The sequence below is a fragment of the Limulus polyphemus genome, unplaced genomic scaffold (assembly GCF_000517525.1).
Source record: "Limulus polyphemus unplaced genomic scaffold, Limulus_polyphemus-2.1.2 Scaffold332, whole genome shotgun sequence".
Taxonomy (NCBI): Eukaryota; Metazoa; Arthropoda; class Merostomata; order Xiphosura; family Limulidae; genus Limulus; species Limulus polyphemus.
In genome coordinates this window covers 15264-29758 of record NW_013665942.1, presented here as the reverse complement: position 1 = coordinate 29758, position 14495 = coordinate 15264, and the positions used below count along the sequence as shown (strand labels likewise).

The 14495-nt window shown below is 34.3% G+C and overlaps 1 protein-coding gene across 2 annotated transcripts in view; it reads left to right on the top strand.

Annotated features, from left to right (window-relative positions):
* The window catches only part of LOC106457443 (neutral and basic amino acid transport protein rBAT-like), a 33046-nt gene that overhangs the window by 7645 nt on the left and 10906 nt on the right, over positions 1-14495 (top strand). For both annotated transcript variants that reach the window (XM_013916864.2, XM_022383392.1), the window contains exon 2: positions 9564-10570. In XM_013916864.2, coding sequence (XP_013772318.1) covers positions 9755-10570 — 816 coding nt within the window. In that variant the 5' untranslated portion in view covers positions 9564-9754. The remainder of the gene's footprint in view (positions 1-9563; positions 10571-14495) is intronic.

The following is a 14495-nucleotide window of genomic DNA, read 5'->3' as shown; positions in this document are numbered from 1 at the left end:
TTATTATATGTAAATAGAAATCCTAGTTTTCTGACAAACTTTGATTATGATGATTAACACGTTTTATAGCATTTTTTGTTTGATGTATTTTAAAGTGATCTATATTTTATAAGAAGAATATAATAATATGTAACATAATGATTTTAATAGTTGTTATGATGTGTACGCCTTTTACAAACCGGATGTGGCAAATACAGTGTGGTTGGAATATTATTGTTGTACACTCTTCTAATTCTTGAAAATTCCTTAGGGACTGGATTAAGAATTTAGTGTTTAAAAATGCAATAAGCCTAATATTAATGTCTTACGACAAGTGTACTTATAATCATTCTTCGCCCGTTTGTAAAAGGCATGTACACCATGACAATTGTTGTTGTATCAACTGGTTTATATGAATAGTGTTCTGACCACTACTTGTGTTTGTTTTATCCCAGCCAGCCTGATGAGCACTGGATTGCGCGAAACGCGTCGTCGGAAATGGATTAACAAATATAGTGTAGTTTGAATACTATGATTATACAATTTTTTAGTTCTTGAAAATCCCTAAGGGACTAAGATTAAGAATGTAGTGTTTAAAAATGTAATAGGCTTAACATAATGTCTTATAAGAAGTATAGTTATAATAATTTTCTTATATTGTGTAACGTGTTGTCCATACATATCAAGCATACATATCCATCAAGTAATATCAAGCAATATGATTTTTTTTTCAATGAAAGCAATAGTTCTTGTTGGAAAGATATTTGTATTCAAAGTTATTCTGTTAGAACACCACTGAATTAAAATGCTATTAGTTACTAGTAGTACAGAACCTGTATAATTTCGATTGGTTGAAAGCAAATATATTAAAAAACCTGTATAATTTTGATTGGTCGAAAGCAAATATATAAAAAAAAACTGTATAATTTTGATTGGTCGAAAGCAAATATATTAAAAAACCTGTATAATTTTGATTGGTCGAAAGCAAATATATTAAAAAAAACTTGTATAATTTTGATTGGTCGAAAGCAAATATAATAAACAGCAAATAATGATACACAATTCTGCCAATAAAAGATAAGCGAAAGCTAGCCAAACGAGTAAGTACAATTTAAATAAAAAATGAAAGTCCATAAGAATGAGAACTGTAACATTTTCTTATCAACAAACTACGAAGTGATTAAACGGGTTTAAAAAAATCAATTTATATACTGCTGTGAATGCCGTTCATAATTTTCTCCTCCTCGAAATTTACTGCAGCAAAATCAATTCTGATGAAATTTACTGCTCAGAAGGAAATTGGAATTCGAGAAAGAAGGGATGTTTTAGCTTATTTGTTTCTTCTAAAGAGCTCATTTAGCTCAAGCTACTTACAAGCTATTTGTTTTCAAGCCCGATCATTTGCACTTGTATATCTCCCAGTTTAAGTGACGGCCGGCTAAGAGGACCTGCAAAAAGAAAACATGAAAAAAGTTGCACTCAATCGAAGTCCTGCATTATGAATGATGTTTTCTAAAATACACTTTTGGAAGAGACATTTCTTGCTGATATATTTATTTTTAAGTACACATTCGCTAACATTTATATATATATATCTTTTAAAATTAAAACAGCAGTCTTAGAATATGTATGAGCAAGTTCAATGAACCTTCAGGAAGTCAAATACAGTAAAAACTTGTACATTGTGTGTGTTGTGTGTGAGAGAGCATTCGTTTCTTTGCTCTATATCTCATTAACTAGACATTGTTTTGTACACATTTTTGAAACACTAATGCCCTTTTTGTTTATTTAAGGCTCATGCATAAGAGATACTGTACAACGAAGTTACTAGAATAAATGTCGATGCAAAAAGGTAACCAGTAAAATATTTCAAAATTCTATAACATGAAATAAAAAGATTTAATGTCTTCGAACTCTTGTATAAAATTAATTGGTACTTATAAAAATAAAACATAAAATAAATGAGAGAAATAAAGAAATAATGGGATCTTAAGAGAAACGTATATGGAAAACATACCATATTGTTAACGATTAAATAATATTTTATCGTGTAGCCTCTTCTTCACCCCCACCCCCTACCTTTTCCTGTCAGAATTGTACGTGATATCTTTCGGGTATTTATAAAATTTGTAACCGCAAGTCTATACAACAAGTCAAAATGGCTGGTGGTTTGATGAATTTCAGGTCCCCAAAATTGTACTTGAATTTCTTAATTTTTTTATTCGAACGTTTTCCCTAGTACCAGATAAAAGTTCAGATTAGTAGAATAAAAACGAAATATCATGAACGAGTGATGATAAGGTTTCGGTTTGTTTTATATTTCGCAAAAAGCTACACGAGGGCTATCTGCGCTAGCTGTCCCTAATTTAGCATATACTATACCGAAAGCAGCAGGTCAACACCACCCACAGCCAACTATTGAGCTACTCTTTTACCAACGAATAGTGGGATTGAGTGTTACATAATAACGCCCCCATGGCTGAAAGGACGAGCATGTTTGGTGGGACGGGGATTGCATGTTGAGCGTCCTAACCACCGGGCCTTACAGTGAGGCAGAATATATATTTTTTTAACAGATTCGTCGTTTTAGTCGCTGATGCGACCATTCTCAATTAAACCGCTAAAAACTTGTGTACTTGAGAATGATCGCACCAGAGATCGAAACGTCGTATCTGTTCCTAAAAAAATATTCTCCCTCACTGGAAAAGCTGTAACTTGTAAAAAAAAAAAAATAATTTATAATCAGTACGTAAACTCAAACGAAACTAATAATTCAACAATGTTTATCTTGTGCGTTCTTCGAATTATTCATGGTATTAATGAACCTGCGAGTATTATACTTTATTATTTGAGTGGGGGGGGGGGATAATGTATTTTGCTTAAAAAATGTTTAATCACAGGAGTGAGCTAGATGTGAATGAGAGGGTGAATGTTGTCGATTGTTTGTTTGTTTGTAATTAAGCACAAAGATAAATAATGGGCTATCTGTGCTCTCCCCACCCGGTTTCTAGCGTTGTATGTCCACAGACACACCGCTGTGTCACTGGGGGCGAATGTTGTCGAAAATCAACAATATAATAATTGGATAAAATGGAGTCAGAAGCGAGGACATTGCAAAAATGTGTTTTTTTACAGAACAAAAGTTGATAGCAGGATTGGTTTGAATTTCACGCCAAGCTACACGAGGGTTATCTGCGGTAGCCGTCCCTAAGGCAGTTAGTCATCACCACCCACAGCCAACCCTTGGGCTATTCTTTTATCAACGAATAGTGGGATTGACATTATATCTCCCTCACGGCTGAAAGAGCGAGTATGTTTGGTGTGACGGGGATTCGAACCCGCGACCCTCAGATTGCGAGTCGAGCGCCTTAATCACCTGGCCATACCAGGCCCTGTTAGCAAAATATCAAGAATAGCGTTTGGCAGCTAACTAGACTATGTTTATTATTTGTTCATTAATGTAGTTTACAGTATTGGTAGGAATGATGTCATTAAAATTTATTATTTGTTCATTAATGTAGTTTACAGTATTGGTAGGAATGATGTCATTAAAATTTCCATTGTTGAGCATTAAAGCTAATGTCAAGTACTGTAAATAGTGGCGTAAAAGACGTATTCCTGAAGTAAAAAATAACTCCTATACTTGACGAAAAAAACAACTTGTGCCTAGGCGTTTGTTTGTTTGTTGTTAAGCTCAAAGCTACACAATAGGGGGTCTGTGCTTTATCCACCACGCTTATCGAAACCTTTTTTTTTTTTTAGTATTATTCTTCAAGCTTACCGCTGAGCCGTTAGAGGGCACCTTCTTTGGGATAATGTGTTTCACAAATAGTTTTCAAAGTACAATCAGCAACTTACTTAACTGTGCCCATTCATTCATCCTGAAGCAGGTGTAAGCAAAACGTTGGAATGAACATAGTGGTTTTTCAGCCTTAATAATTTGTTTATAGTTTTTGTATATTACGGCTTACAAATAATTACCTTAATTCATATCCATTCTTATAAAAATTGTTGAATGTTGTGAATGTTATAATAATAATAAGTAGACAAAAATAGTTATTTCTCTTTCTGACAACAAAAAATATTGTTTAAACAACAAACATCACCATCTAAGGCCTTTGTGTTTTTTTTATATTTACATAATTCTAATAATAACATCATTTCTAATGTCATATGAAGACTGAAGTACGAATATACAGATACATTGTATTATAAAGTTTGATAGTGTTGTTTACCCTAAAATAACTAAAACTACTAAACTAAGGGTTTTGTTTACCGAAACTTTATGATCTTTTTTAAAGATAGTTTTCCAATTCAATTAACAATCATATAAATATAAAATATGTAAGCTGGACGTTCACATAACTTCTTAGGGATTAATAAATATCTTTTTTTTTAATTATGTGAACAAATATAATTACGATACTAGCTGCACAATGCGTTACGTTTCTAAATCTTCGTATACCCCCACTAGAGGGCACATTGTGTCGCTCATTTTTTGATTAAGTCAAACCATCTCTTTATATTTTTTATTATTATTCTTATCAAGAACTTTCAATAAGACGTTGGTGATTAGATTACAATCACTGTCACGGGTAGTAGCCTACATGATCACCTAAATCTAACTACTAATTAGTTACTGGTTTTATTTTAGTCACTAATTACGAATTCGTTGTTACCCTATACGTCAGACTACTAAAGAAAGCCTGATAAAAGTAGCTTTACAAAAGTAATAAAATAAAATATGATATGATAAATAAAATCAAACATCGATTCTCCAAAGGGAAATCTTGTCTTACTAATTTATTATCTTTCTTTTCGCTGTTTTACTTGTTCTCTGAACGATAGAAAAGATGCAAACCTAGTGTTCTCACATTTCCAAAAAGCTCTAGATGAGGCGCTACACAAAAGATTAGCTTAGAAAATTACATCGGTGGGGATTGAGGAAGAACTAGTTAATGGGATTATATGGTGGTTGAATGGGAGAAAACAAAAGGTTGTTATTCACGCTGAATACTTGTCATTAGTGGAGTGAGTGCCTCAGGGGTCAGTGATTGGGTTTTTTATTTTTCTTATTTTCAATTTTAAACTTAGGAATACTTTTTTTTTATAAGTATATCGTATGTGTGAAATGTAACTTTATATTAGCATATTTATTGCTTCCCGATCACAAATTTAGTCGTATGTAGATATCAAACGTTATTATTATTATAAATATGTTTTACATAAAAAGCAAAAATAACTGAACATAGTTATTAGATATGTTAAATGTGATTATAAAAATGCTAAAATATATTGGCACCAAACGAAAAATTAAAAAAAAAACCCTGGTGGCAAACAAACAAATCGTAATAACAAACATAATTTACCCAAGAACATTCTAAATGGGTTGAAATACTGAATATCTTAGGTTCTGAAAACATAGTTTGGTTACAAAAATGTTTTATGTTCTATTTTAGCTAAGTAAAGCATAATATAGGATAAGAACAAATTTGAAATAAGCATAAACCTCTCCAGCGATTAAAAAAAAAGTTATTAAATGGTTATATCTGTTCAGTAATATATTAAAATATCATATAAAATATAAAGTATAGTTGTATAGTTTCTGGGTATTTTATTCTTTTATTTTTAAGAAATCAAATACCCCCAAATTTCTTTTCATATTCTTGAGGGCACTTATTGCCCCTTTTACTTATATGATAAAGCACTTCTGCTGTGATCATTAGTAATTCAGTAGCACGTCGATGGTAAAAAGATTCTAAGTAACAACCCTTTTGTATCTACATGACCATGTAAAATACCAAGACAACAGTCACACTAATATCAAACGATAGGCCTAAAGCCGGAAAGTTTCATATAATCTCATGAAAATTTTCTAAAATATGCAAATATTTATCATCGTAATCTAGTTTGTTTTTTTTCACCGTCTTTATATTTATTAATGTTTCATTCCTAACATATTTCAGAACCAAGCGCAGTTTTTATAAAGTTTTGATCTTTGCAATTTTTGTTTCAACTTTACTGTTTTGATTGCTATACTAAATAAGGTGTGCATATTTTTGCTCTATTGTAACTTATTTAATTAAGTTCAATTGCGATCCTTTCATCTTCATTTTTACTTTAGTTTATCCTTTCCTAAGAACATCTTCCAGGCTGTAGGAACACAGATCATGAACAAGACCTCTTGTTAGGCCTGATGGCACACCACATTATTTCGTTAAAGGTGATCCGTAACTGAAGTTACATAGTAGTAGTAATCCTGTTTGTGTGTGTGTTTTTTCAGTCTTTAAAATTGCTATCCGATCTTTTACAGCTTTTATCCTGCCACTATTACAGGATTTTGTTCTTCGTGAAGTCTAGATGCCCCTTACAGACGAAGAGTTTTACATATCGTCTTTAGTGATGTAATACATTTGATTGATCTTCTATTATCTTTAAGACCATCTCTCTTTCCATGAGGTGCTGCAGCCAGTTCATGGTAACCTTTATAGGAAGAAGACATTGTGAGATGCAGCACCCTCAATCTCTCCTAATTTTGGTATAGATTGTCCTCTATGTGTGAGGCTTGCATATATAACTTGAATGTGTATTCAATGATGCATGGGTCTTAGTTGAGAAGATACTTAATGCTGCATGGGTCTTAGTTGTGAAGATACTCAATGCTGCATGGGTCTTAGTTGAGAAGATAGATACTTAATGCTGCATGGGTCTTAGTTGTGAAGATACTCAATGCTGAATGGGTCTTAGTTGAGAAGATACTCAATGTTGCATGGGTCTTAGTTGAGAAGATAGATACTTAATGCTGCATGGGTCTTAGTTGTGAAGATACTCAATGCTGAATGGGTCTTAGTTGAGAAGATACTCAATGCTGCATGGGTCTTACCCATGCAGCATTTAGTATCTATCTTCTCAACTAAGACCCATGCAACATTGAGTATCTTCTCAACTCTGCTGCTTGTTCCCTTATTTTGTGTCTGTTGTTTGTAAAACGTCCCCTGTTTCTTCTCTAACTACACATATGTGTGCACTTCTCACAAATATTTTCTTTCATGCTTGATACCCAAAAATTCTTTTTTTTTTCTTTCGCTGTTAAGCACAAAACTACACAATGGATTATCAATGCTGACCATACCGCGGGGATCGGACTTCGAATTTTAACGTTATAATCACCAGAATTATTGTTGAACCACCGAAGGACAATATCCAGAAGAAATAAAATGTTTTCCTTTGACCGATCTATAGGATCTCTTGTTAAGAAAAACCTAGGAAGCCGTGTTCAACAGATCAGTATTAAAGATCATGACGAGAAATTATTTTTTTAAAGGAATAATGTCAATTAGTAATGACTTTTGAAGAAACGATCTTCCGATATCCACGATGTAATGAATTTTAAAAATTACATTTTTAGATACATAACTTTATACGGTGGTTCTGAAAGAACAGCGGAGATCACGAACCTGCTTAAAACGTTGCCTTACGGAGAAGATGGAAACGAAATCTGAGCGTGCTCTTTCTAAAATGAAATGCGTGATTTCAATCTAAATTTATGAGTCACTTTAAATGCAGAGTTTGTTTAATTTCTTTGTCCATTAAGAGCATGTAGCTGCACGCAGCAGGACATTTATTATCTATAAAATGAAATATGACTTAAAATCACATTTGATATAGATGACCGCAGATATATATATATATAATTATTGCAATGACTCTCATAAAATCTAGAGTTTCAGCTACAACAGTGAAACATTTAATACAAAAGTTTCTATAAATTGATATACTTTTTATTTCTGTTTTACCTGTCTGCTATTTGCGCCTTTTTGTTTTTCTTTTATTATGTAAACTTTTGCTATGTTTAGGTTTGTAGGATATACATATCTTTCTGATCCCCCACTCCAGTGGCTCAGCGGCAAGTCTGAGGGCTAAAAATCGGATTTCGATACCCGCTTTGAGAGAAGAGCACACATAGCCCATTGTGTAGCTTCTGTGTTCAACAACAAATAAACAAACATACCTTTCTGTTTAAACAAAATAAAATAATATATAGTAATTTCTTATTATTTTTTTTCTTGAGAATACTTAACAAAACAGTGGTATTATTGGTTATCGTATCCCCCTAAGTCAATTTATTGAAGCGTCTGAAGGAGGATAACTTCGTATTCTAGAAAAGTTGACGGAAACTTCAAGTATACAACTAATGCAGAATAGGGTAATAAAGATTCGGAAAGTAATCAATGTTGTTCTTTCTAATAGCTTTGAAGCCCCCCCCCCCCTTTTTTTTTCTTCAACTTGGTCAGCAACTTACGTATTGTTATATTTTAAAATACCCATTTACTTTAATGGCAAACCTCGTATTGTAATCAAAATGTCTTCAAGGAAAATAATAAAACTGAAGAGTATACTTTCCTCACCTTTGTTGAATCGAAATAGAAGACTTGATAATCTCGCAAAATGTTCGTTTTCAGATGGCTGAACTAAATTGTCACCCTAGGGAGATAGGCATTAGCGTCTCAGTCACTGACTGCGTGGAGACGTGTAGCTGGTGCGGAAGTAGGATCTAGTGATCAATTGGCAGTCAGGAACTGAGAAATTTTCTTTTTGTTACTCACACAAAGAGATATAAACCTGTGCTGTGAAAAAAAAGTAAAGGTTTGTATTTAAAGGTACATTTGGCTTACGTAAATTGTGAAAAGAGCTGATAAAAACAGCTGTTCCTGCTATTTCTAGATTCGCTCTAAAAACAATTTTTTTAAAAGCCGTGAAACAGGCATACTTAAATATTTCTTTAAAAAAATAGATGGCGTTATAAACAGGAGCGAAGCTCATTAGTAATCGATATGCTGCAAGAATGTTAAGCTGCACTTAAAAGTTTAGGTTCAGAACTTGAATGTCACGTTTCCTTTTGTCAAATTTTTAGCATTAAAACATAGCACATTTCAATATTCTTTTAAAGTTTAAATTATTCTTCAAACGTTTTGTTCAGTCTAGAATCAGTTGTTTGTGACAATGACAGTCGTAACTGTTTTAAGTGCTATGTAATTAGCAATTATTTCTTTCTGACTTTTTTTTTTCATATTGTAATAATAACGTTTTCCGCGAGTGGTTTGGTCAGTGGGAATGAAATGAAACGTTTTTTAAAGAGTTTGAAGAAGTAAAAAGTAATAAAACCCATGTGGTTATGATTGGGATTATTACAACAATGATAAGAAAATGTAGAAAAATTTCGTAGTTATAGTACTTACACATACTTAAGTCTGCACCTAACTCTTAATATTGTACATGATAGCGAGCTCTAGGAAAATATTGCAAACTTTATTAGAGCGTTGTGAAAAAACAGGAAAGTTCACATTACATGCTATCAGTTCGCGTGTATTTAAAATATTAAGAACACACCTTGTTTTTTGTGTAATATATTAACTTAGAAGAATATATATTATCATCATAGAAACGTAGATGACCATAAACATTGCTATTTTCATTTTCTGTTCCCATACATAAGTTTAGCGTTAGATTGTCTAAAAATGAAAAGAGTATTTAAAATACAATGGAATTTAAATTTTGTTTTTGTTTGCACCATTTGCTTACAGGATTATTCTTCTTTGAACTCGACAGTCTACGTGATAAAGCAGGAGAAGATCACCTCTGAACGGTTTATACAGATCTTATATATCTAAACTCTCGAAACAGAGCAAATCTCGTTTTTAGTATTAGGATTGACGTTAGCAATTTTTATTAATCGAAAAAAAAAATAAGTAAATAAAAAAATCTCATAATCGACATGAATTGTTCTATTGGCGAAGCTGAAGACATGGTTTTGACAACTTCAACCAATCCTAAGAAGAAAGAAAAAGATAACTCCAACCTTAGTTTAATCTCCAGATGCTCTTCTACAGACAGTGAACAAGGAGGACAGGAACCAGGATGTTCCACACGCCTACTTGAGTCGGATAATTATCAACCATTTGTCATTCACCTACCGCAAAGCAGACAAAGTACCTCCGCTGACACAGATTCTAATTATTCCTTACGAACTCGAAAGTCTTCTCTTAACAACTGTCCTTTAGATGTTTTGTTTTTCCACTGGAACTGGGCCGGACTGCGATTAGGGTGTTTCGTAGTGTTCGTATGTGTTCTTGTTGGAATGTTCTGTGTTGTGCTGAGGTCAGTAACCTCCCAGACGTCTCATTGTGTCCCAGCTAGAGGATGGTGGCAGGGCACTGTGTCCTATGAAATTTTTCCGGCCTCCTTTCAAGATTCTGACGGCGACGGATTCGGGGACTTTGCTGGGCTACGCTGGAGACTGGATTACGTACAGAAACAAAACGTGGCATCAGTACGTTTGAATTCAATTTTCAGTGCGTTAGACTACCCTCTGGAGTACACACACGTTATCGACTTCAAGAACGTTGATCCTCATCTAGGCAGAATTTCAGATTTTGAGGAGCTCGTGCAAGACATTCATGCACGTGGTTTACACGTGATATTGGACATTAACCCGACACTTACCAGCGACCAGCATCCATGGGCAGCTCACTGGCAACAGAACAAAAGTGGTGAATACCAGCATTTTTATATTGAAGTCAACGAGAGTAAGGTAATTTTTTGTTATCATAAAACTATGTAATGAACACGAATATAACTTCGGTTTCTTTGTTTCTTGAATTTTGCGCAAAATTACTCGAGAGCTGTCTGCGCTAACTGTCCGTAATTTTGAAGCGATAGACTAGAGGGAAGTCAGTTAGGGATCACCAGCCTCCGTCAACTCTTAGGTTATTCTTTTACTAATGAATAGTGGAATTGACGTCACATTATAACACCCACACGGCTAAAATTACGAACATGTTCGGTGACTGGATTCGAACCCGCGACTTATAGATTGCGAGTCGAGAGTCTTAACCATCGGGCCATGCCAAGCCTTTGAATTTCGGACATGTGAGATGACAAACAGGTCTAGTAGCAAATAGCATACATTGGTGAAAACGTAAAGTTACAGTTGTTTTATTTTTTTCACTATCTTTTATTGAATTGTGTTTTATCAGTGACAGGGGTAGCTAGTAAAGACAATAATGGGGCTGAACTTACCCTATTTAAATTTTAGTCAAGCTGAAAGAATATTAAAAGCGCAACTCAACAGTATCCTTTTGTTTTTTAGTAAAATATTCCCTGGTAGTTCAGCGATAATTTTTAGGGTTTATAATGATAGTATCCTGGTAGTTCAGCGATAATGTTTAGGGTTTATAATGATAGTATCCTGGTAGTTCAGCGATAATGTTTAGGGTTTATAATGATAGTTTTCGAGATGGATTCCCACAGCGCAGATAGCTCATTGTGCAGCTATGCTCTATAACAAACAAACAGATATTTATATCTAATATTACGAGTCTCTAAGTTTGAAACTGAAAATAATCTTAAAAACGATTTGTAAGTTGAAAGTCCTCAGCGGAAAGTTTGAAGGTTTATAACTCGAAAAACCTGATTTCGATACCTCTGGTGGGCACAACATAGATAGTCCAATGTGTAGGTTTCTGCTTAATTACAAACAAACAAAGGTATTATTAATTCATAACATATTATTGTGACTTTTTGCTACTGTTTATGTGTTATCAACTCTTATACAAGTCATTACTGGATTACGTTTTTTTCGAAGTAATTAACTATAATATCTTCAAAACCACAGAATGTGTTATTATAATATGAACACGTCTGTGTAACGGTCTTAATTTGAATATCAAATGGAAAACCGAAATCAAGTTGCTTTTGGGTCAGAGTGAAACAGTTGGAAACATGTAAAAGTCTTTATTCTCTGAACTTGTAGAGGATATATATATATATATATCTAAAAAATACGAAAGCGGTCCATAGAATACCATTAAATAACATAAAGTTAAATTCCCGCCATTTACCCTCATACAGCATCATAATATCGAATTAGACTCAGCTATGGACGGACGTGGCTAAGTGGCTAGTGTAGTCGGACTGTGAATTCGAAGGTTCGTGGTTCTTTGCGGTATTCGACTGGCGGTTAAATCCCACAGTTCAGCCCGATAAGAACAGCCAAAGAATTGGCCTGGGATGCTGTTCACTAGCTGGCTTTCCTCTAGTGTAGACCTGGTATGGCCAGGTGGTTAGGGTGCTCGACTCGCAATCTGTGGGTCGCGGGTTCGAATCCCCGTCACACCAAACATGCTCGCCCTTTCAGCCGTGAGGGCGTTATAATGGGACGGTCAATCCCACTATTCGTTGGTAAAAGAGTATCCCAAGAATTGGCGGTGGGTGGTGATGGCTAACTGCCTTCCCTCTAGTCTTACACTGCTAAATTAGGAACGGCTAGCGCAGATAGCCCTCGTGTAGCTTTGCGCGAAATCCATAACCAAGAAACAAACAAGCCCTCTAGTGTATCAGTTCATAATTAGAGATAGCTATGGGCTGATAGCTCTCCGTGTAGAACAACACTGAATAATATAAAGTTTTCTCATCTATTTAATCCCATACAGTATGACAGAATTTGCAGTAATAAATATAAGTAATACATTTTAAAACTATGAATATTTTTCTTGATAATGTCTAAATTCTTGGCACTTGGATATCCTGTGGTGGGTCGGCGGTAAGTCTCAGGACTTATAATGCTAAAATCCGGGTTTTGAGTCCCCGGGGTGGACAAAGTGCAGATAATCCATTGCACTAAAAAACTCCAACAACTGATCCTTAGGTTCAACCATACTTATAATTATTTTAAGTCTGTTTGTTTGTAATTTAAGTACAAAGCTACACAATAACCTATCTGTGCTCTGCCCACCACGGGTATCGAAAACCCGGATTCTAGCGTTGTAAGTCCGCAGACATACCGCTCTGCCACTGGGGGGTTATTTTAAGTCATAATTGGTTACACTGTCATGCTATTGAGCTGGCATTAACAGTAACTGCGATAATGTTGTTTTAAAAATCGCAATTCATGAAATGCCCTTTATCAGTTAATTTTTTTATCTTTTGATAGTATTTACATAAACCTTAAAAATGAAACCAAGCTATGCTTAGCAGGAATATTCATTCTGAAAGATATTGAAAAATTATAAATATTAACAAACTTGCCTAGAAAAATCACTCAATAGTAAAAATGCATCGTAATGAGCAAATATTAAAATAATAATATGAGTACCACCCTCCAAGTCGCTGTTTTATACTCTAAGAATGAAACAAAACAATACACATGATACGATTTAGAATAATATATAAACTATGATGGCTTGCATTTTGAAAACAAAAATCCATGTTTTTGTCGAGTAAAATTAGATTACACTCAACTATGATTAGTTTGGTCCACTTAAGTTTACTTTACCTCTTAGCAGCTAAGCAGTGAGTTTGTCTACGCTTATAATTCTTTAATATATATGCTAAGCCTGACCCAGAAAGTTTAAATCTACCAACGTTCAATATATGTTTGCTAAATGTTAACTAACACATCCTAGTCAAAAAGGTTGACAAATTATGTACGAGCTTAGAACTGAAAAGATGTCACAAACTCGCTTGCAATTTTAAAATATGTAGATATTTTTCATTGACCCAGAGAAAAGGTAAAGCTGATAGCATTACGGCTACAGACTTAATTTAAAAAGTTAATTATAACGTGAAGGTGTTACAGCTGCTTCAGTGACACGAGTGTACTTCTAACAAGGCAGAAGGCTTGACAAGGGTATATATAAAATATACTTAATAAGATAGAAAAAAGAAAAAGGTGTCAGAAAGAAAATCTGCTATGAAAATAATACCATATGTATAAATAAAAGTGAAAATAATTTTAGGAGTAATTTCAACCTGCACTGCGCCTTTTGCGACACGTTGACTAAATAGCCAGGTCAGAGACTCTTAGAGGTCAGGTATGGTCGTTCCTAATTTTGAACTACTGACCAGGAAAAAGCAGCCAGTCAGCCAGTAGCAACCGCCGTGACAAATGCTTTGTTCGGTTTTGAACTGAACTGAAAAAGGTGTGAAGCGCTTTCAGGGGCAATATTGGTGCAAACCCTGGATCTTCAGGTCCGCAGTCCGGCACATTAAAAATATCATCATGTTATATTATACTTTATTCTCATAATTTACAGCCAAATTTTGTAAGGAAAACCTGTTAGCAAGATTTTATCTTAATGAAATTATGTCATAAATTCGTGAAATTAAATCAATTTTAGCCACCCTGAATTGGGTACCCAGTGGTATGTCTGCGAACATACAACGCTAGAAACTAGGTTTCGATACCTGTCAATCCCACTATTCGTTAGTAAAAGAGTAGCCCAAGAGTTGGCGGTGGGTGGTGAAGACTAGCTGCCTTCCCTCTAGTCTTACACTGCTAAATTAGGGACGGGTAGTGCTGATAGCCCTCGTGTAGCTTTGCGCGAAATTCAAAATAAACAGCCTGAATTGGTATGATATGAAATTTTCAACTAAAAGGTAAATTAAACATTGCAATTCTTATATATTTTTTAGCCCCCTAGTGGCACAGCGGTATGCCTGCGGACTTACAACGCTGG